Raw genomic sequence first — 22,804 nt, 5'->3', positions numbered from 1 at the left:
TGCAGTGCTCTGATATGGGCTGTGTGTTTATCCACTTAAAAACTCTTTACCCTCTGTGCTGTCTGCATAGACAGATACTCTTTGTCATGAATATACTGACTGTTTATGAAAATATAGACATTAAAAAGTTATAAAGTTATAAGGTTGTAACCCAAGGACTGTATGGTTGGGCATGAAGCTCAGTAAGTAGATATATGTAGGAAGTGCTATACTAAGAAGTCAGACATTGGGATTTGTTTCATTATGCTGACAGCACAGCCAATTCATTTACAGTGGCTGTGAATTGTGTCGTCTGTATGTTAGGGGTAGCGTATAAAGAGTCTCGAGAGTCACGCGTCCCCCTTGTAAGCACATATTACAAATCATTTACATTTTTATCATGCTGTCAGTTCCTGTCAGAACGTACTACGCCTGCTTCAGGGACCAGTACAATGTCACAACCTCCGGCACTGGAAACAGTTAGACTGACACCATTTATATCAATTTATTAACCATGTTTCCACCCAATAAGAAAAAGACATGATATGATTTTCAGTTAACAGTATGGACTGATGTTAAACATATATAAGTATGGCTAAATCACAAGCTTAAAAGGTGGGTACAATGTAGATTTACATATTACAAAATAATGAAATAAAATAAAATAAAATAAAATAAAAAAATACATGACTGCGGATTTTTCCATTAGTAAACAGTTTGGCACAGGATGGATTTTCCATGGTGCACCTAGAAGCCATGGAGCCTCCTGACCACCAGTAGTTCATTGCTGCCACGGAGCCTCCTGACCACCAGTAGTTCATTGCTGCCATACTTTCAGACTGGCCTTAAATTCACCAAGGCCGTGTGACTTCATCAGTTCTCCCACAGGGTCCTAGAGCTGTCTCAGTGGACAGGGGAAGTCATGTGGTGGTGGTGGCGGGTACGAGGGGAGTGTCTGTCAGAGGACGCTCTGAAGAGTGGACAGTATGGTGTTGGACTCCGGGCAGCAAAATCCGAATTCATGGATGATGTTCAGACACACATATGGGTGAGAAAGAGCATATGAAGACTCTCTTTTTTGGATTTCACAGCCCACTCCCAAAACGAATTCAAGAAAAATCGAATCACCACAAGCAACTTATAACATCGAACTGCACAGGTAAGAAAGTGTGAGGTTTATTGAAGGAGAATCAATGAAAACCATATGCTATCGTGTCAGTTGACTCAGTTTTATTGTGAGTCAACACAACATACAAATGAAATACATACAAATATCAATTCACTATAACATTTACTCGATTTGCAATGGAATTTATTTGAACCAACATGTCATGAAAGCATTTTATAGTGAGATGAACAGTCAGTGACTAAGCACAGTATCTCTGAGATTTCACTGATAAGCAAGTAAATCAGAAGTAGAAGAAAGCAGAACAACCATTTGAATCTTCTACAATCAGTGATGTTTTTCCCCCTCAAGGAGCGATTTCAATTAAATCAAACCCATGGCTGTGATACAGGTTAGTGCTTCTATTTCATACCGTGACTGCATACACAAGTGCATTATAATCATTCAACAAGCTGTACAGTACACGTGTAAACTGAATACTGGGTAATTTTTTTCTGTTTGTTTGTTTTTGAACATACTCACTAACAGCTTCATTAACAGTGTAGACACATAATTCACACTGACAATCAATTACCTCCTTATTCAGCAATCATCTGATACTAACATCTAGTCACAATGCATTGACTGGAGAATAGAAATACTCCGTAACAACATGACTGGCGATAATGTAACTTAGTACAGGTACTTTTGGGGCCCTCAGCCAAGATGCCTTTCATTCAATGTCTTCCCCATGAACCAATAACACCGGTAAGTCACACGGACTATGTACATGTGCACCCAGAGCCAGCTGACCGCTACGCTCCTGACTTCCATCGTGGCAGCGGTCTTTGGCTCCCTGCAAATTGGATATCACACAGGGAATGTCAACGCTCCAGCCAGGGTGAGTGGGAGACGGAGAGAGGGTTCCTCAGGGTGGGTGGGGAAGCACAGGTTGGCACGGCCCCATCATAGGCATGTAAACATCTCACAGTCTCCACAACCCTGCCCCCCACCCCTACACTGCCCCCCCCCCCCCCCTCTTAAAAATATAGAATAAACTTTGCGATCCTGTGCCAGTTCCCCCCCCATTTTTTTTGGCTTCTGTCCAGTTGGGCTCCTTTATGTTTTCACATAGGTACACATGACTGATTGGAACAAGTTGATTTATGGTTGATGTGTGTGTGGGCTGCTCCAGAGTGGGTAGTTAGCAGTGTTTAGCTTTTCATCATTAAAACATTTTGGAAACCATCTGTAAGCCATTTTTAATCACACACAGCTTTTGGCGTGTTGGAGAACAGGTATAAAATGCTACTGCTTATATCACACTTGCTGTAGTTAACAAGACTATTGCAGGGAAACTCAAATTGACCTATTCTTTTTTGCTAACTGGGCATGCAGTCAAAGGCAGGTCTTAAAATGTTTTTGTTCATACCACATTTGCAATAGCTTACAAGGCTGTTGAGAGAAATTCAAAGACTGAGGTACTCCATTTTGTTCCTTGGGCATGGAGTCAAAAAAAGTTGTGGTGCAAGAGTCCCATATTTTTTATATCCTAATGCAGATCATTGAGGAGTTCTTCAATGTGACATGGAGGTCTCGACACAATCAGTCCATGCCCGACCACAGTCTCACCTTTCTGTGGTCACTCTCTGTCAGCATCAAAGACTTTGGAGCCCTCCTGGGGTCACTTGGGGTCAAATGTCTTGCAGACTATTATGGAAGGTTAGGACAAGCACAATTAACAAGTTGTAGTTTATTGAGTTTGCTCTCTGTACTTACCAGTACATTTTACACTGTTTATTATGGTTGCTCTTGGTAACATGTCTCTCTCTTCCAATCAATGACACTCATCTCCACCTTTCTGAATCAGACGGAATTCCATCCTGATCGTGAACATCTTGTCCATCATAAGTGCCTGTTTGATGGTCTCCAGCAAGAGCCTGCAGTCCTTTGAGGTCCTTATCATGGGCCGGCTGATCTTTGGTCTATTCTGTGGCCTTGCCATGAGCCTAAACCCCCTCTATATCCAGGGGGTCTCGCCCACCAACCTACGTGGTGCCTTTGCCACCCTGAACCAGGTCTCCTTTGCTTCGGGCATTCTGTTGGGCATGGTGAGACCACATATTGTTTCTGTCTGTTTCATTTCTGCTGTAAGCCCTTAAACATTGAACTCATTATCTAGGGCCTGGGTTGCATCAGTGCGAGGTCTAATGTGCCTGTTGTTTGTGTGTTGGATTCTGTAGGTGGTCGGCTTGGAGACCGTTCTGGGCACAGAGGATAACTGGGCCATGATGCTGTCTTTGTCCCTCATCCCTGCGGTGTTGCAATATTTGACCCTACCTTTCTGTCCAGAGAGTCCTCGCTACCTGCTTATCAACCAGGGCAAGGAGGAGCAGGCAGAAAAAGGTGGGTATGTGATTCTGTATATATGTCTCTCTCTATATATATATATCTATCTATATATATATATATATATATATATATATATATATAGAGAGAGAGATTTTACCAGTAGTTATCTAACTCTACAGCCAAATTAATAAATTAATAGTGCTTATACTTCATTATAACTTACTTGTATTGCGATGAAATTTTAGAAGATTAAAATGTGTGACCTTTGGTTCAAAATCTGATTGAGTTACATGGCTAAAGATGGCACATTTCTTAAGAGCACTTTGTCTAATGCAGGAAACACCTTTTTAAATGATTTACTGGAAGTATTTTTTTTTTTTTTTTTTTTTTTTTTTTTTTAGCCTTGCAGAGACTCCGGGGCAATCCTAACATAGTCTTGCAGGAACTAGAGGAGATGAAAGAGGAGGCGACCAACAGCGAATCGGGTGTCACCATCAGAGAATTCCTCACAAAGAGGCGCTACAGGCAGCCAATCAGACTGGTTCTGATTATCAATTTGGGCAGCCAGTTGTCTGGTTTCAATGCAGTGAGTTCATCTTCTGTCATACTAGGGGCTGAGAGCTCTTTACATTTCCTTTTCTCCCTCAGATTTCTCCTTTAGATTTATAAAATGAATGGTACTAGTATTTTTTGTCAAGAGTTCTAGACTAATGCTGGTTCTGTAGATTAACTTTCCTATAATGCATGAAAAAGAAAACATTTTGGATGTGGTGCATTTCTCCTGCAGACTTGAATGCTAATGCCTCCTCGTATCATGAATATTTCCACAGAGCATCAAAAAGCCATTTGAATTATTCAGACTCAGATTTTCAAAGCTCTTTTTTCCTCTCCCACTTCTAGGGGGGGTATGAATTCTAGGTCAGTGTGTCGTAGCTCTCCCCCAGGTTTGGTATCACAGCAGGAAACCTGGGTAGCATTACTCATGTGTTTTTCTTTTTTTCTTTCAGATTATAAATTATTCAACAAAAATATTTGACAAGTCAAAATTTGATGAGGCGAAATATCTGACGCTGGGGGTTGGGGCCGTCAATGTGGCATTCACCATAGTCGCTGTGAGTTTTGGCAAGCCTTCCTCTATGGCAGTATTATGTGCAAAGCAGTGTGTAACTCAAGACAAATAATACAAGCCTGAACTCATTGAAACACTTCTTTGCTTTCAAGTTTTTCTTGGTGGAAAGAGCTGGCCGCAGGCGCTTGCTTCTGACCGGCTTCCTGTCTTTGGCACTATGCAACATGATGATGACCATTACAGATTCCATCCTGGTAGGATAGATCCTTATCTCTCTGAAGGCCTCGAGAGTAATACTGATTTTTGTAATAATAATAAGTGTGACAGTATATTTCACATTTTATGGAATGTCCCCACTTATATTATTATTTCGATGTCTCCCCTTCATCAGCATATTGTGCCAGATGTGCGGAGCCTGCATGTCTTCGTGGTGTTTTTCCTCATCTCTTCGTATGAGGTCGGGCCGGGGCCCATTTCCTGGTTCATTGCTGCAGAACTCTTTGACCAGTCTGCCCGGCCCATGGCCATGGCCTTCACTAGCATGCTCAACTGGGGAGGGAAGTTTCTGCTGGCACTGCTATTCCCTCCACTACTCGTAAGTTTTAATATCTAACGTCCTGAGATAAAACTTGTAGATACATGGAGCATGAAGCAAGCTTTACATTTTTGTCATTTCATTTGATGTCCAGAAATTGTATAAAGATAATCCTATAATTGTGTCATGATATGCATTGTTACAGCAGCAAAATTCTGATTCGGTACTTTGCTTAAAGGTGCTCTAAGGGATGTTACGCGGTTTCTAAAACATCTATAAGAGGAAGCTAAAATATTTTTTGTCACATACAGCAAACATCTCCTCACAATCCGCTATCTGTCTGTCTCCTGAATACACTGTTAAAAATGTGGTCTCTGTAGACAGCCAAGGCTCCAAAAACGGCAAGAAAAACAGCCTGGACCATGAAACTTTTACAGCCATTCACCGCCGTTGCACGGGAGGGATGGGCGAGCTAGCTCTCTATTTTGTTTGAAAGTCAAAAGAAGTGACGCTACCCAACATCGCTTAGAGTACCTTTAATGTGTGGAAAGTGATCATTCTTTTTGTTTTACTACACAGAAACTCTGTGGACCTTATGTATATCTGCTCTTTATGGCAATGGCCATTGTATCATTCTTCTACACCCTGTTCCGTCTGCCCGAGACCCGTGGGCGTACGTTTGATGACATTGCAGCAGAGTTCCGTGGGTCAGAGGGCATCCTGCTCCGAAACAAGACCAACTTCAACACATTCAGCACCTGAGTGGCCCAGATACACCAACAACATGCAGCACGAGCTGCCTCAGACACAGCTGTGAGCTTCTGTCCTCAACAGGTCTCTTTCTGTGTGCTGTGCTCTACAAGTCTTTGATGGCTAGGACTTGGACAATGACAATGCTCTCCTGTTGAGTGAGTGTAATCTGAACATGGGTGATCATTTTTTTTCTACATATTTTACCGTTACAGTTAATATTCTTCAGTCTCGCTTGCAGGATGTACTTCTCTGAGGGTTGGATTGTAGTACTGAGAAGAGAATTTACCTCTCCAAGTTATTATTGGCCTGTGAATTCTGGCACACCTCTGACCTGTGTACATTTGAAACACTCATGTGAATGATATGAGGTTGCTGAGTGCGAAGACCAGACATCTTTGCCTTTGCTTGAATGACTTGATTGAGGCTCATGAATGGAAAGACCACATGATGCCTCTGGAGAAGAGATACCATAACAGGTATTTTATTGTTTTAATGTATAGTATATTGTATGTTTATTTATGTAAATGTATACAGCAAACAAAAAGGTACATTTAAATAAATTAAATCAATCGTCCATGTACTGTAGGCCTATAACTCCATGTAAAAAGTCACACAAGAGGATGAAAAAAATAATGAACTCACAAACACCAAGGTGGGTCATTTGTACTCCACTGTGTGTTGTCTATAACAAGGTCAACTAATTAGTGGAATTGAAGAGGGGGATTTCTTGTTAGCAGAGAACATCCATTAAAAGTAGGCAAGTATAAACACACACTCAAACTGTGGAAAAATGACACAGACGGAGACAAGCCGTCGAAATTTTTACTGCACAATTAAACCGAGCCATAAAACATATCAGCTTTTCTTTACAGTCTCTCATAGGTCTATAATGAGAACCTGTTGTATCTGTCAGTTACCTTTCGTGAGGAGAGGGCCACGTACTGAGAAATGTGTGCTTGTTAGGCCTAATTATACTTCCAACTTGAGCAGAATGTCACAGCACTGTTTTAATATGCTTGATGCAACCTGCCAGTTAAAGAATAGAAGTCAAAAATAGCACAATAATGGTTCCTGACATGTTGAATCACTCAATTGTTTCCATTTATACAAACAAATTTGGCTTTCATCAGAATATGTAAGGTCAAAAATAGCTCCGATATCCCTGCTTTCATCATAGGTGTCTGATATTGTCTAAAGCGTCTTTTCCACTCCATGAAACCTGTCATGGCAATTACAGGTAAGAAATTCAGATGTGTCAAACAGTGCCATCTAGCTTATGTGCATCTGAGGCCAGTTTTTGTTTAGCATCTTGCCTGAAAAACCGAGAGTTGAGTTACAAATTATGCAGGAAATCAAAGATCCAAACACTGAACTTGCTTTTAATGACTGGTATAACAGAGTAGCTAGTATCAAGCACTTGTTGCAAACTTGAAGCAATCTCTGAATAAATGACACACCACATTGTTTTTATCTAATGGAAGGAATCAAGAGTGCTTGAGACAACTGGTTGGTCTTGTGTGTGATATATTTTATATAAATGTCGATGAAACAAATAATAAATCCCTTCATCTCATTGTCATTGTTTTAACTGAAATAAATGCATGCATATGTGTGCCTGTGTTTGCTGTGGAACAACATCACATTCTAGAGCTTTAACCACAACAGTCTCCAATCCCTCTCATCATGGAGTCTCGCACTGTTCATTGTAACTGGGGCGAGACGTGTTCATTCAGCAAAATCTGTGTTTAATTAATATCAACAACAGAGCATGTTACAACAAAAAAAAAATACACTATAATCACCTACTTCCGACCAACAAGCTCTCTGTATTTCACTGGGTGGTCAGTCAGACAATCAGGGTAACAATTTCTCTCTGGTGTTATATATATATGGTTATTTTCCCTCCAAATATTTTGTATTTTATAAGCAGCTAAACAAATCAGTTGGGCCAGCAGAAAAAGCTCTGTAATGTGCTTGGAAGTTAGATCTGCATATGCTGGAGATAGATGGCTCATTCCTCAAACAATGAACCACAGAGAAGATTAATGTGATTGATGCTGATGTCATTTCCTGGTAGATTGTGATGAGGGAAAAGGAGTTTAAATAAGCTGGTGCTGCACTCTGGTCCTGCATTGGTGACCTATGTTCATATGCATCTATGGCAGCAGAGGTGATAAGCAATGTTGTGCTCTTTGTATTGCTGACCTATGTTCATATGCATCTATGGAAGCAGAGGTGATAAGCAATGTCATACTTTTTTTAATGAAAGCGTTTTAATTGCTAGCTTGCCATTGTAGTCAAGTGTGTGTGTGTGGTGGGGGGACCACCATGCCATTGCACTGAAACTTGTAGCTTGTATGTGATATGAGCTACTAAGTGGAGCACATCAAGTGGTTCAGTGTGTCAAAGGCTCCCAACAAATCCAACAAGTTATGAGAACTGTTGCAGCACAAGCCACAGACTGCACTGGGGAAAGTAACAAAATCTAGTGAAGCATTTACCATGTGTGTGAGTGCAGGCAGGAGTGTGGGTGAGATGGCTTGTAAAACAACAGAGGGAAGGTGGCCCAAAGGACAAGTGGGACAGCTGGAATGCAGTGGTTTGGAGATGTCTTCATTAAGGGAGGGGTGGGGGGGGTGGGTTTGTTCTATTCTGTGTCTTAGAATACCATTTTGGCAGCAGTGGTACTAGATGATGACCTTGGCCTTGACCTGGGTCCCCGTGGGCACTTGGACCCGTACCTGGTACGGGCGCTGTAGCCTGTTGCGCCACAGTCCCCCCCCTACCTTCATTACAGATCTTACCAGACTATTTAAAAAAAATGTCTACTGTACATCCACATTCCACATAGAAAATAGACAATAGTTAACTTGTGGATGAACAGTGTGGGAACTAAGCAGGTGACAGATGCTAGCAGCTAGAGTTTAGCCACCTTATTAGCATGTCTCATAAGATGTCAGGTAGTGAGGTCCTCTCGCTATAATTTACTAGTCTTTTCAGCTGAATTCGGTCCTTCTTTTATTAGGCATTTATATACAATTTGCTGAATTTGTATACTTCTTTCTGTCTCTCAATAAGTTGATGAGTATACTTAGTTGCTTAAAAACTTTATTCTCCTTGATGGGAAATTGTTAAAAAAAAAACCATTTGGTGTAACAACTCAGAACACAAGAACAACTGTGACACACAAGGGAGCCATCTCATGCCTTATCAGTATTGCTATAAAATACATACCCCCAAAAAGGGCAGCTCTTTCAAATCTTTTCCAATACCAATGATGGCTGAATCCTGCCAATTGCTGTTTATACGTTTAGTCAAGGACTTTTCCATGTTCAAATATCACACTTCATGTTCTACAGTACACATAACTCTCATATATGCAGAAAATCACCAGCATAACACAGTAATGCTAATAATTTCGATAATAAGTTACACACTTCATGGTTGAAATGGTGGGTTTCTCCTCTACATTTTGTGTTCTTTTAAAAGGTTGGCAACTCCTTCCCTTCGAGCAGTGTATGGAGCGTGTTTCAAACTGAACATGTTAGATGGGAAAAGATTGCCACTTGGTGCATACATCTCTTCCCCCCTCTCGCCCATGAGCATCCGTAAAGTCTTATTACGGGAGATGATCTTGTCATAGAACTCCACTCCTCCTTTGATGTACTCAGGAGAGAGGCTGGCTGCGCGGCGATCTGACCTGTAGTCCATCCACTGGCTAACTTCATCAGTTGCCAGCAAGTAGAACGCAGCACCCAAACCAACAACAACTAAATTGACCAGCCCCCTGGCCAGAATGGGACCAGCGTATAGCCCAAAGATATGTTTAAGCACCACGCTGTTGACACAAATCCCGACCAGGCAAGCTGGAGCCACCGCAGCATGCAACACTGGCCCAGCCGAATCCAACCGGAGCACTTCCCGTGCTATGGCAAACTTCTGTGCCTCGGAAGAAAACACAAGAGACTCTTTCAGGCTGCTGCCAATATCACTGTCCCACTCGACCTCTCTACCATTTATAAGTATGGTGCGATTGGTGATGCCAGCTGGGTCGTCTGGAGTACTGTTGAAATTGGCTGGTATGCCCACTTGGGCACCAGAGGGTAGCCAGGGAATGCCAGCACCAATTGGGTGAAAGCCAAAGGACGCAAAGGCACTGAAGTTTTCGGATGAGCCGACAGCACAATCATTTAACACTGTTTGAAATGTGTTCTCCAGTTTCTCAGACAGACTGGCAGGTTCCCCTTTGCTCCAGGCCTGATACAGCTTTCTATATGTCCCATTTGGAAAAACATGATAGAAAATATTGGCTGTGAAAACTCCCCCACAGCTAACGAGTAACACTGGCGTTCGGTACTTCTGCAGAAATGCAGAGATTTTCAGAAATGAGAAACTCATTTGGCACTCCTTTTCTCAGAATGGTGATTTTCCTGTTGAGAAACACAAGATGGTTTTAGTACAATTAATAGCCTATAATTTTCATGTGCAGGCAATTTTCAACATCTGTACAAACAACAACAATGTTAACTAATATTTATTTGGTAATAGTATTATCTTCAAACCTTACAATGCACATTGTGATAAACATACTGATTAAAGTGTAACTATGGGAGTAAATACAACCTAGGGTCTATTTATGGTAGTTAACAACTTCAAACTTTTGATTGAGAGCAAAATTACGTTAATTGGTGGCGTTTTGAGCAAGACTGTTTATTTGCATTACCACTGAATGGGCTTACAGTGATGCTAACAGGGCAAGGTGCCACATCACTATTTTATACCACGAACAATGCTCAAAATATAATCACACTTCTGTGGTAGTGTGGTGAGGGTTTCTACAGACAAACCAAAGTATTGTAAGCTTTGAAAGTGTCCAGAGGTTATAGCAAGACCTGTATCTGTAGAAAGAAAATTCCATGGCTTCCTGGTCCGGTATCGTCAAATCAGCGGGTGCGTTCAATCTTGTAGCGCTGCGCTGATCTGGCTGAATCTATCAATACAAACATGACTTTTAGCCAGATCTGCACAGAGCCGATTAGATCAAACGCGTCCGCTGATTTGACGATACCAGACCAGGACCTTATTCATGCTTACTAGGGGAGTAATGAACAGTGTGTTGAAAATCTTACTCTAATACCGTGTCCACACTAGCTCGGATTTGTTTGTATCCGACACACTTTTGTTACGATTCGCCCTCCAATCCACATTAGATCGTCCTATTAGATTTGCGTATCAATGGAGTAATGTGGACGGATGCACATGGTATCTACTGTACATTTACATTAATTAATTTAACAGACACTGTTATCCAAAGTGACTTACATATGTCCCCGGAGCAACATGGGGTTAAGTGCCTTGCTCAAGGTCACAACGGTGGAAGCCGGAAATTGAACCCACAACTTTTCAGGGTACTGCACGCTAGCCAAGGTCTTTAACCACTACTCACCGCCACCCAGCATATATCTATGCATCGTATCTACTGAGAAACTGATACAGTGTTTGTGGACGCGGATCCGATTTGTTCTGAAAATCCAATTCTTTTAATTATTACTTTTAAAACATTTTTAAACTATTGCCCCTTTATGCTTTCATGTACTATTACCTTGTGTGTTTTCTTTTTTTAATTCTACTTTTTTAAACTATTCTTTGACTATTGCCCTTCTATGCTTATTTGCTACTGTTTGCTTTTATTTATGCAAAGCACATTGAATGACCTCTGTGTATGAAATGTGCTACAGTATATAAATAAACTTGACTTGAAGGTGGCCAATCAGCTTAAAACTCACTTAATTATTCATGAGGGTAGGCTACCAGGTAAACATGAGGGGCACTAGATATCTGCTGAAATGGGCCATCTTATTCTCATTGTATTGTAACCATGGGCTTCTGAAATAGCATCTGAGCATGCATTTGACAGACCTGCATACCTTCTATACTAACATCAGAGACCAAGGTAAAATACTCAATACTGTTCATCCATTTTATGTCATCTTTAAGGGAACATGGCAAGCTAAAACATGCAGGTAATCATTTTCACTTTATCGCACCCTAGTGGACAAATAACATAGCAAGGAGGTTTTGTAAAATGCACTAAGCTATTATTATCATTTACCAGGAAAGTTTGCATGCGCATACCAAATGCAACCATTTCTCATGTGCATTCCATGACTATGCATATGGCAAGCTGTCATATTTAGTCAATGTGATGTTAACTTCAGTTCAACCCAAATTGTAGCCTGGCATAAAAAATAAGCTGTACTTTTAGAGGACTGTCTGTTCTCGGGCTTCTCAGGGACATGGGTATTATTTACCCATCACCCCAAACGTATACGTGTAAGCGAATTGTGTGTAGGCTATAAAACGGGGTCTTCACTACCCCCGCACAAGTGAATTCAGTGACGAATATATTCACCAAACGCATGTCATGTTGACTGGTCCTGAAGGTCGAATGCCACTGAAGAGATGTGACGACAACACGGTAACATGTAGGCCTACAAACTGCGCTGACAGCCCTAACCCTAATAACGCATTAGGCTACCATTAAGTGGATAAATGTGTATTCTAGGCTGTCTTAGTTAACTTAAATGTACTGTAACGTTAACACTTTTTTTTAGCTGTTGATACCATATTTAGTCAGCTTGCAATTTGCTACATGTTGCCAACCAAGTTGTAGCCAAGAGGATTGCAAATGTAAGCCGTATACAGTCCAAAACACATAGGCCTACAAAAAGCACCCACTTTTTGATGTAAAGATCCTTTGACTCACCAATATATTTTGAAGGATACGATTGAACTTAAGGTACATAACCACATGAGTTTACTTCCGGCTATGTGAAAACAGCGACAGTACAATGCCATCAACTCCAGCGTGAAGTCAGCAATAGCAGCGTCTTGGAGCATTTTGTCAAATTAAAAGCTCCGTATTCAGAACTACCGAAATGAGCTGGATCAATTACTGGCGAATGGAAAATAAATCTGCTGTTCACACAACAGTGATGGAGTTAACTTGATCATCTAAGTACGTCCACATTGACACACGTCTTGGCTGTTTATTTATTTATTTTTTTTAAGATATTGATCTGTAGCCTAGGCCTACTGTAAGTCCATAGTTCGTACAGGGGGTACTGGGGGGTACTATACCTCCCAATGAAGACCCAGTACCCCCCAAAGAGACAGAAATATCAGTTTTGGGGGGGTCAGATAATTTTTCTGATTTTGTGAAAAAATATCATTACAGTAGGCTACAATACAAGTCAACTGCTATTTTCACTAGAAAATGGTTAAGGTAAAGTGATTTCAGACACCCCTATTATGGACTGTACCATTTTTAACCACCGTGGCGCTAGAAGCAACGACTTCAACTTCTCAAGCAAGTGTCAACGTTGAATGACAAAACGCTAGGTAGATTCCTCCAGTAGCCTAAATTCGGTTTGCTGCTGATGTGCATGGGTAAATGTAAGTTTCTAGCTTACGTCTAGCTTGTTGAAAATGTGCTATTTTACAACCTTAATGTATTAACGTTTTTTGTTCTTTCATAGCTCATGTCACGTCTTCATACATTTAATTACCGGCTACTTACCTGCTACTTACCCACTGAGGCTAGTAAAGTGGACCTTGGTTAGATACCAAGGTTAGTTAGCAAGGTAATTCTCTATTTAAATCATTTATTATTATTATTTTACATTGTGGTGAGGTAAAATCGATTGTCATTTCCAAGGAGATGAACTCCAGTCTAGCCTAGGTGTCCATTCTAATTTTATCTTGAATACATTATTGTGCCCTTTTGAAATTAGTTTGGTACAGATCCTGTGTTGTTTTTATATACTGCTCAAAAAAAATAAGGGAACACTTCATTTACTGGATCGGTACTCTGACACAGTTTGGTTCTGAGCACAAGTAAAACTTTTGAGGCGAGTGTTTTATTTTGCAAGAACTGTCAGACATTCTGTGAATGGAGAAAAGGGTGGAAGGTTTCAAAAAATGTGTTTTAACAATTGTGGAAAACTGTAAGTGTTCCCTTAATTTTTTTGAGCAGGATATTATGCACAAGAGGGTCTGATGTAGCTAAGCCTACATAACATCAGTGAAACCTGTGGAAACATAAAAAGAGCCAAGTAGCCTAGGCTGAATAGCACATGCTAGTATTTGAATTTGTTTTTAACTGGTTAGTATTGTTTTTACATTCTATTATTTCATATTTTTAGTTCAATAAATGTAGTTTCATCTGAGAACCCTGATACTATCTTAATGAAACTAGGATTTTATTTTATTCGCAGACACTACGAGGAAAAGGAAAAGTGTATGTGTGCATGTGTATATGTGACTCATTTGTACAGTAGGATACTGTAGTGTTGATGATACCCAGCTTGTTCTGGTTATCGGATTCTTGTAGGTTAGGCCTACCGCTCTGTAGTTCTTCTGTGGTAGTATGGTTTTTCATAGTATGCTCCTTAATCACATTAAAGATTGCTCAGGTTTCTCATATCTCTAAGCAATTATGTTGATTTGACACTGACTACCATAGACTATAATGGAAAATTGGTTTCTGAATACAGTATATGAGAAGGTTGGGTCTTACCTCCAGGTCTCATGAAATCTAAAAATAAACCAAATCAATATTTCATGAAATAGGCAATAGGCTTCTTGTAAAGGTATTACTTTTACTAGTAATTAGAATGGTATTTCAGTGCACTTAACTTCTAACTTTTGAGAGTTGATCAAAACAGTTCTCTTTTGGAAATAACAATAAGATATTCTGTAGCCTACTGATGGGTCTAAAGAGTGTGTATGAGGAAACCTCTGGCGAGTTTTTGGCTCAAAACCAAAGCAGAATATCCCGAGATAGCCGTAAAAGCGCTGAAAACGTTGCTACCATTTCCCACCACGTATCTAACCTTGTTGCAGGGAAACGAGCACAGGGCTCCCACTGATTATATTCGTAATGCACGTTTAGTTCCCATATTTTGTTAAGCATGTTCACACTTGATAGATGTAGCTTCAAGTTGTTCAATTTTCACTTCTTCAAGTTCACGTTTTTCAAATTTTTAAGAGTTTGTTACCTTCACTGTTAACTGGAGCTAGTTCTTTTCAAGTAATGCATGCGCAACACATATGGAACATGGAACCCCCGAAACCTCCCGGTCCTCAAACCGGTCCACGGTTCAAACGGGAATCAAACCGGTCCACGGTACATAAAAGGTTGGGGACCCCTGATATAGGCTACAGCTGTCGCCTACTTTGCCCCTTCATGTTTGGTGTTGGAGAGAGGTCACTATTGGTTTTTATAGTTCACGTCACTATTTGCATGAGCCACGACTAGAAAGACTTGCGATAATATCCAACATGTTTGATATTGTCGTAACGGCAAAACTAGAAAAGGACTGACTTCGACTGACTTAAAACCGCTAAGATTGGCACCTTACACTTAACGATCTAGTTGACGGGAGCGCGCCGCGATTCCAGTACAACTCCCATGATATCTGTCCGACTTTGTAAATGTAGTCGCCGACTGTGAAAACAGACCAAAATCGTACAATGTAAGGCCGCCATTAAACGCGGATCTCGTCTGTGATTTGCTAGAACAGTTTGTTATGTTTTTATGGGCTAGGTTTGCCCTGGTTGTTTTTGTTGCCGTTTTTGGAGCCTGAGCTGTCCACAGAGATTGCGTTTTTTTACAGTGTATTCAGGACACAGACAGCTAGTGGATGGTTAGGTGATGTTTGCAGTAAGTGACATAAAATGTTTTAGCCTAAAAAACGTGTGGCATCGCCTAGAGCACCTTTAACTTCAAACCTAGAGAAGACTGTGGCATACCTCCCCAACCATGTGCTTATGTCTTCAATTTTGACTTAAAGGAGAAGTTCGGTGTGATATTGGCCTTAAAGGTAAACTATGCAGTATTGGCAATTTCCTTACTGTTTTCTCGGTTTTTGCTTCTTTTTCGCTGGCTGTCATGACGAATGTCTGAGAAACTCCATCGCTACCTTTTTCTAGCCGGTGCCTGGCGTGTATATGTATTTGAATGCAGTAAAGCAATTCGTTACACTCGTTATACTTCCTGACACAGGCCGTCGGCCCACAGTTGCAAGGGTGGTTTTTCCGCTCACAGGCACTAGGTGGAAGCGAGACGGCCACCATTCAACCCGAAAAAGGCATATAACCATTCCAATGACTCTGAAGCTGTTAAATGAAGATAAATTAAGCTAAAAAACGTGCACATTAAGCTAAAAATCCTGCATAGTGTGCCTTTTAGTGTGTGGAAACATAATACCAAGTGTGAACTTTTACTCATAGCTCATCTCGGCTTCGCACTCCGATATCTGGCACTAGTTAGCCGATGCTACCAACAGGTTTCCGATGGGGGTGCCTCGGGCATAACAATTTCTCGAGACAATGTCGGTGTACCTAGATGATTCATACGACATTGGAGTGCAAATCGTGAGGGGCTCTCTTCGCAGGGCGAGGGTTTTTAGAGACCGTCAGAATCCGCTGACGTACCCGGACGATATTCTCTATGAAAGATCTAGATTCTCAGCCGAGGGAATTCGTTATCTTTGTCAGCTGATCGAGGCAGACGTCTAATGTCACCCGTCGTAGCAATGCCCTTACGATAGAGCAGATAATGTGCCTTTCATTGAGATATTTTGCCAGTGGACAATTCATGTATTCCATCGGTGATGCTGAACATCTGAGCAAGAATACTGTATGTTGTATGATTCGCAAAGAGGTAATTGCTCTATCTAAACTGTTGGATGCATTTGTCGTTTTCCCTGGCCATCTAACCACTCTGCAAATTAAGGAAAAGTTTAAATATAATTTAATGCAATGCATTGCAATCGCGGGTAATTACTAATATCAAAATAGGTCTATTCTAGGCTACCTCCATAAAGACAATTGTGAGACTTATGACTAACAATTTCCCTAGGTTTCCCAGGAGTAATAGGAGCCATTGACTGCACACAAATCCCAATCAGTGCACCCCTGGGAGAGCATGAGGGCGATTATATCAATCGCAAATCTTTTTACAGCATAAACGTGCAGGTATTAGGTGTATTTGATATATGTGATTGGAATAGGCCGTCATGTCCTACCTCAAGTTCACCTTCTCTTCACCTATTGGACCCACATAAGCTAAAGTGTTGGTTTGCATTTTTTGAACAATTATATTTATATATTTCACATTCCTTCGCCATTATGTTTTTCATTTTTTTTTGTTATCCACATGGGGTGGTCCTGTTGATCATTTTCAGGCGAAACAGTTTGCTTCAACTTTAGTCATGTTCCTAACTTTTGCACGAACGTTACCAAAATGACCAAATAGCTTTAAATTCTTAGATGACGTGATCTCCAGTTCATGGTGACAAGCTTGGACGCAAGGTGGCCAGGCTCAGTCCACGACTCCCGCATTTTTAGGGAGTCCACGCTATCTGCAAGATTTGAAGAAGGTAAGGCAATCAGCATCCTAGAATTGTTTTTGGACACAAATTTACACGTGACATTTGCTCTCCATTTCATCTAAGGGCTTTTTGATGGCCTGCTGCTGGGGTACCGTGGATACCCATGCCTCAAACATCTCCTAACACCATATGCTGACCCACGAACAAGGCCGCAAAAACGTTTCAATTCTGCCCACAGCATCACAAGGGCTAGAATTGAAATGACCTTTGGCATTTTGAAGGCAGATTTTGCATGTCTGAAAGGCCTTCGTGAGAGGGCCTGTCAGGTCGTAGCTGCATGTGTGGTGCTACACAATATAGCCACAATCAGAAAAGAAATGGTGCCAAATGACATTCCTTTGCCCCCAGACATTGTTGACCCCATGACCCTTGACCATCCCACAGGGCGTGCAGTGAGTGAGGCAATCACCAACCAATTTTTCACTCATTAAAATAAAAAACACACAATCAATAAACACATTCAAGATCATTTATTCAAGTTCTTCCTTTCCTTAAAACTACAGAAAGAAAACCAATTAATGATTGTACACACATTGATGGACTGGTAAATGTAGATCTACCAGTAATACCTTCTTGTCATGTTCTAGCTTCTCAATTTTGAGCTTTAGTTTCTTAATTTCCAGTTGTTTTTTTCACAGTCAAGTTGAAGCATTCTCTTGTACAGGCTGCGCACATTGTCCGTCGCAGCCTACAGAACCCCCCAAAAAGAAAATGTATTATGCATTAAACATTTGAGCATGAGGAACCCTTTGACAAAGGAACCCATGACAAAGCCCTTTGAGTCCGTGATGGCCGAGAGGAGGTTGGCTCAGGAGGGGACAGAAGCTGTTGCAACTCTTCCTGCAAAATAATATGAGCAGAGACGGTTGATAACCTATCATTGATATGTCACTCAATTCACAGACGTAAAACTGGAAAGTAATAGTCATCCTCCTAGATTATTGACTGTACAGTATAGCAGTGATAAAATGTTTCAACCTGGATGTGAGTGTCTGAATTGGCAGTCAGTGTGTCCTCACTCTCGTCGTCCTACTGAAAAATAATTTACATTTGTGAGGCTGCACCTACATAATTCAGTTACTCCAATTTGATTCCTTTTTACAATTACCTGGGCCTGAGGATCACTGCATATGCTGGGCTGTGGTGGCTGGATGATCTTCACATTATCCCCCTCAACTGTACACATAACACCATATGACACTGAACACAAAAATCACCATTTTAACATAAACCTTGAATGTCATATTACCCTGCACATAAAGGCTGCACATTTCCACAGCACCAGGATCCGACCGAATGTCTCCCTCAACTCCCTCCATAATTGGCCTTCCACTATTATTTGCGATGGGCAACTCCTCTGCTACTGTTAAACACTGGTGCCTTTTCTCCTCCAGTAGGACTGGGGGTAAACAACGACTAATCGGGCGATTATTTTATTGACTCATAGACTGTATACAGTCTATGTATTGACTAGTCGACTAATTGGACGATTAAAAACGGTTATTTTTCTGTTGCTCGATTAATAAAAACCATAATGTATCTCATAAATACAAAAAAATAATAATATACTTTATTAAACAACAGTTTTGCACAGCAAAAAATCTTCTGCTTTACACAAAATAAAATAAATTGAATTTTACTGTTATACAAAATGAAAGGCCAGCCTGTTTACCGTACCAGTACAAGTGCAAAAAAAAAAAAACACTGCAGTGCGCAGCATAGACATTCCTGAGAGTGTTTAACACAATATAAAATTCCAGTTTTCAGTTGTACAGTCCCAACCAGTAGTGTTGTCTATAGTTAGCTGTAGTGGGTATACTGTGATCAACCCGAAATGTTTATACGTATCCTTGCCTATTTTAAGTGGGTATATTGAGATGGTGATGCTCTTTAAGTGGGTACACTTGGGCTTTCCTTGCCCAATGTGATTGTTGAACGATGCTGGCCAGAAATTAATATAGGCTTAATTTTCTGTGTCATGTCATACCTCTCATCTCGTTGCTATGCTGTCTCACCAGAAGATACAGCAGCCCTATGCAGGCTGTTTCTGGGTTTTCGCCGGATTTGGGCTCGCATTTTTCACGACATAGCTCACCCTGCAGCTTCGGTAGCAAGTGACTGCTACGCTAAACCCCCACTAGCTAGCAAGCTAGCCATCAAGAAACCAAGCTAAACACATACAGGGCTCACAATAAAACGGTTGAGCAAACACATTGTTCAAGAGACTATCAAACCACATTACAAAAACGAAATTCATCCAAGGGTAGGCTACTTACAATTTCAACAGCAACAAAGCCAAGTCGGCGTCCGTTTTGCAGTCTTCTTAGAAACTACAATCTACAAAAATGACTACATTTTCGAGGCGCGATTGGATACTTCCGCTGAGTTACATCCGGATTTACCCGGTCCGGGTTCAGAAAGTTGCATATTCGTTTTTTCCGCGGAGAAACGATAGAGGGAGACGAAGCACCCACCAAACAACCCAGAAAGTGTTGTAGAACCATCAGAACGACTCTCAACCTGCATAATTAAGGTCATTTTTGCTAAAATTGTTGCATAGGGCTTCTTTAACTGAGCTATTAGATATAGAACATATACTTCCGTGTAGTAGGCTACAATGTGATCTGATTGATTCTACATACCGGTAGGCCAGTCATTACTTTTAAAATTGTGGGGAAACGTAGTGCATTCTGAAGCCCTGTTTCTTTTCTCCTAAGCCGTTGTACACCAAGGGATAGGTGCGCTTTTATCCCTTGAGATACTTTCTCCGCCAATAATAAACTTGTACTTGTAACGAAAGGCGATTGAAAATGTAGCGAAGTAAAGAGTAGATTACAGGCTCAAAAATGTACTTGAGTAAAAGTAGAAGTAGGCTACCGTTTTGAAAAAGGAATCTGGAAAGTTGCCGTTCCACGAAAAAAATAATTTTTTACTCATGTGCGTTACTTGTAGCGTGTTACTACCCACCCCTGGGTATACTGCATAGTCCTGCGTATCAAATATAATAGACTACACCACTGGTCCCAACATTCATTCATTCGTGAACACTGCGCACCAGCTTATGTGCAGCCCTTGCCTGGACATTGCTTGGCTCCGTTAGTTGACATTGGCGAACTAACGTAATGAATCATGATACTATAAGCTGGCTAATGTTAGTCTAATGTTATATTTGACTCGTAAATGATCACAGCATGACTAACGTTAAGTCATGACTCGTGAGTTAGCTAACATTAGACAGATAACGTTAAAAGCTACTGCAATCTGCTTGCTACCGTTAGCTAGATCTAGCAGCTGGGGGTGCCTCCGTTTCAGATGCCCCCACATTGCTGGTGTGGTATGCCAACTCCATTTGGCAAAGAGCGCAAATAACGACACCTTTACGTTTGGGACTAAATTTGAAGTATTCCCATACCTTCGATGATTTAGGGCGAGCTGTTTTTGCAGGGCTTTGTTGGAAATTCTGTGAGAAGGTTGCTGTTTCTTCTGCGATTCTGTTTTGGTCTCCCACATGTGTGTGGCGAGCTGCGTCGACGCAAAAATATGACGTTGACGTAATTTTGAAGTCGACGCGTCGCTACAGGCCTATCCTAGTGTTCAAAGACACCTTTTTCTTGTTAGCTGTAAAATAGAGGCCAAGTGGAGGCTATTAAGCATACAACATATTTTCATAAAAGATATTAATGCAAGCTATATAAACTTTCTGAATAATGTTTTTGTGTTTCATTTTCACCTGCTGCCAGGTGCGTTTGGCACTGCTGTTGCATCTGAACTGTTCAGGATTAGGCATACGCTAAATCAGTCAATGGGGGCTACTTGAACATTCAATTATCCTTAAATAGCAAAAAATAAGATTGCTCTACCGCACACTGTTTACATTTACTCGATTTTATTCAGTGCGAACAACGCGTTTCGCATACAGCGTCCTTAGGTTCGCTCAGCGTACATCTGTATGCCCACTTCTGAATTGTGTTGCATCTGTAGGCCTTTTTATGAATGCAAAATAGGCAATTTAATTATTTCAACACATTTCAGACATTCCGCAAGCTATTAATCCTCCGTAACACATATTTGAGGAACATGTGGAAATAAAACTTTACTTACGCATTTACCCGATCTGTAATACGTTGCCAACAGCCTTGCCTTGCTTTGTTTGCTGCCAACGTATTTGATTTTTGTCGTATAGTGGGTTTTAATTCCTCGTAACTTGTCATAATAATTGTGCATTCCTCATCCGTAAAATAAAGTGATCGCACCATCAACCCGCCTCTTTTATGTGAACGCGCACAAACTCTAATTAGGTTAACCCCGGTTCAACAAATCAACTTCTTAATCAGCATCATAGTACCGATTAACACAAATTAAGATGACCAGGTTTTGTCAACCCCGGTTTAACAACCCTGGGTTACATCTGGGTAGGTTAAACTCCCTTCGTAGTAGACTGCAGATGGTGTCCTTTATGTCCAGGAAGTCTGCCAAGTGTTCACAGCCATTCTCCTGGTAGCTTAGGTCACCAGGTCTTGTAATGGATCAATAGACACTTTGTTGGATGGTAGTCTCTCCTTGTCAACCACATCTTGTGGAATGGTGATGATCTGTTCACGGACAAGGGCACTTTTCAGGTTCTTCACCAGATGTGGTACATTTGGCATGAAGTACAGCCTCCTGTGTGACTGGACAGGATGTGGCGCCCATATTTGATTGTAGTCTATCCCAAAGGATTTCCACATCGCCCTGTTGGGGCTCCCCATGTCTGTCGTGACATTAGAGATGAGAAGCCAGCTGCTGCTTCCCCTATGGCAATGCCCCATCTGTGGAATTACCACTGTAGTGGTATCCTACAATTTGTTTCCAGCATGTGGCAATTCCTGCCATGGCACGCGCAGGCATGAGTTGCACGGCCCTGTCCCCATGTGCAGCTCCACACTTGTGATGGCCATCACGCTCCATGTGGTTCATGCCACCAGTCCTGTCTTCAGCCTTAACATCTCAAACACCTCCTGTAAGACTCCTGGCTCCAGCTTGAGGCACCCACCTTTGGATTGTTCTGATGTCTGGTAATGGTATTCCATTTCATTCCCCCATAGTATTCCACCTTTGTACTTTTGTCCAATTGCTCGAATTTGGTCTTTTGTGAACATTGCTGTAATTTTTTTTCCAATCAAACTGTCCCTCTGCCTTAATGCTGAATAGATTTTTTTTTTCTGCTGTGCAAGAGCCCTCTCTGCTGTCTACATTTGCACAAGCAGTAAAGCAACGTAATGTTGGATATATACAATTATGCTTTCAGACATATTCTATAACGGCTTAGAAACTAATCACATGCCAGCAAAAGGCAATTCAACTGAGTTTATTGCAAAAAGTTTTTCTGGCTAAACATAAACAAATAGTACAGCTGCTAAGCACCGGAATCGTTCAGTTTTTGAAGAAAGCATGAAACTTGGCGAAGTTATACTACCCCCCCTAGTGATCAAAAATTGAAATGGACCCCAACATATAGCGCCCCCTAGTGGCCGCCATCTTGAATTCAAATATGCCTACCATTCTTAATAGAATTG

At 41.1% G+C, this 22,804-nt stretch overlaps 2 protein-coding genes and 1 pseudogene across 6 annotated transcripts; 2 read left to right on the top strand and 1 right to left on the bottom strand.

The window, feature by feature from the left end:
- The first annotated feature begins 928 nt into the window (after positions 1-928).
- LOC121692594 (solute carrier family 2, facilitated glucose transporter member 1) lies at positions 929-8,168 on the top strand. Of its 2 annotated transcripts, XM_042071316.1 has the most exons (11): positions 929-1,138; positions 1,457-1,496; positions 1,887-1,985; positions 2,646-2,806; positions 2,955-3,195; positions 3,328-3,490; positions 3,838-4,022; positions 4,444-4,548; positions 4,658-4,759; positions 4,897-5,100; positions 5,620-8,168. In XM_042071316.1, exons 2-11 carry the CDS (start codon positions 1,482-1,484, stop codon positions 5,800-5,802), a joined length of 1,458 nt encoding a protein of 485 aa, XP_041927250.1. In that variant the 5' UTR covers positions 929-1,138; positions 1,457-1,481; the 3' UTR covers positions 5,803-8,168. The 2 variants fall into 2 exon arrangements, with proteins under 2 accessions (XP_041927250.1, XP_041927249.1); XM_042071315.1 differs by lacking the exons at positions 929-1,138; positions 1,457-1,496 and having other exon boundaries at positions 1,869-1,985.
- A 907-nt stretch (positions 8,169-9,075) lies between these two features.
- tmem177 (transmembrane protein 177) lies at positions 9,076-12,824 on the bottom strand. 4 transcript variants are annotated; one of them, XM_042071326.1, is made up of 2 exons: positions 12,535-12,824; positions 9,076-10,223 (listed from the first exon to the last, which is right to left on the bottom strand). In XM_042071326.1, exon 2 carries the CDS (start codon positions 10,189-10,191, stop codon positions 9,259-9,261), a length of 933 nt encoding a protein of 310 aa, XP_041927260.1. In that variant the 5' UTR covers positions 10,192-10,223; positions 12,535-12,824; the 3' UTR covers positions 9,076-9,258. The 4 variants fall into 4 exon arrangements, with proteins under 4 accessions (XP_041927260.1, XP_041927259.1, XP_041927262.1 ...); XM_042071325.1 differs by having other exon boundaries at positions 12,560-12,823; XM_042071328.1 differs by lacking the exon at positions 12,535-12,824 and adding an exon at positions 12,206-12,475.
- Positions 12,825-16,153: 3,329 nt separating this feature from the next.
- On the top strand, positions 16,154-17,372 carry LOC121693608 (annotated as a pseudogene).
- The last annotated feature ends 5,432 nt before the right edge of the window (positions 17,373-22,804 follow it).

This window comes from Alosa sapidissima, chromosome 19, assembly GCF_018492685.1.
Source record: "Alosa sapidissima isolate fAloSap1 chromosome 19, fAloSap1.pri, whole genome shotgun sequence".
In the NCBI taxonomy this organism is placed as follows: domain Eukaryota; kingdom Metazoa; phylum Chordata; class Actinopteri; order Clupeiformes; family Clupeidae; genus Alosa; species Alosa sapidissima.
Note: the sequence above shows the minus strand (reverse complement) of the source record. Positions and strands in the feature narration are given on the sequence as shown.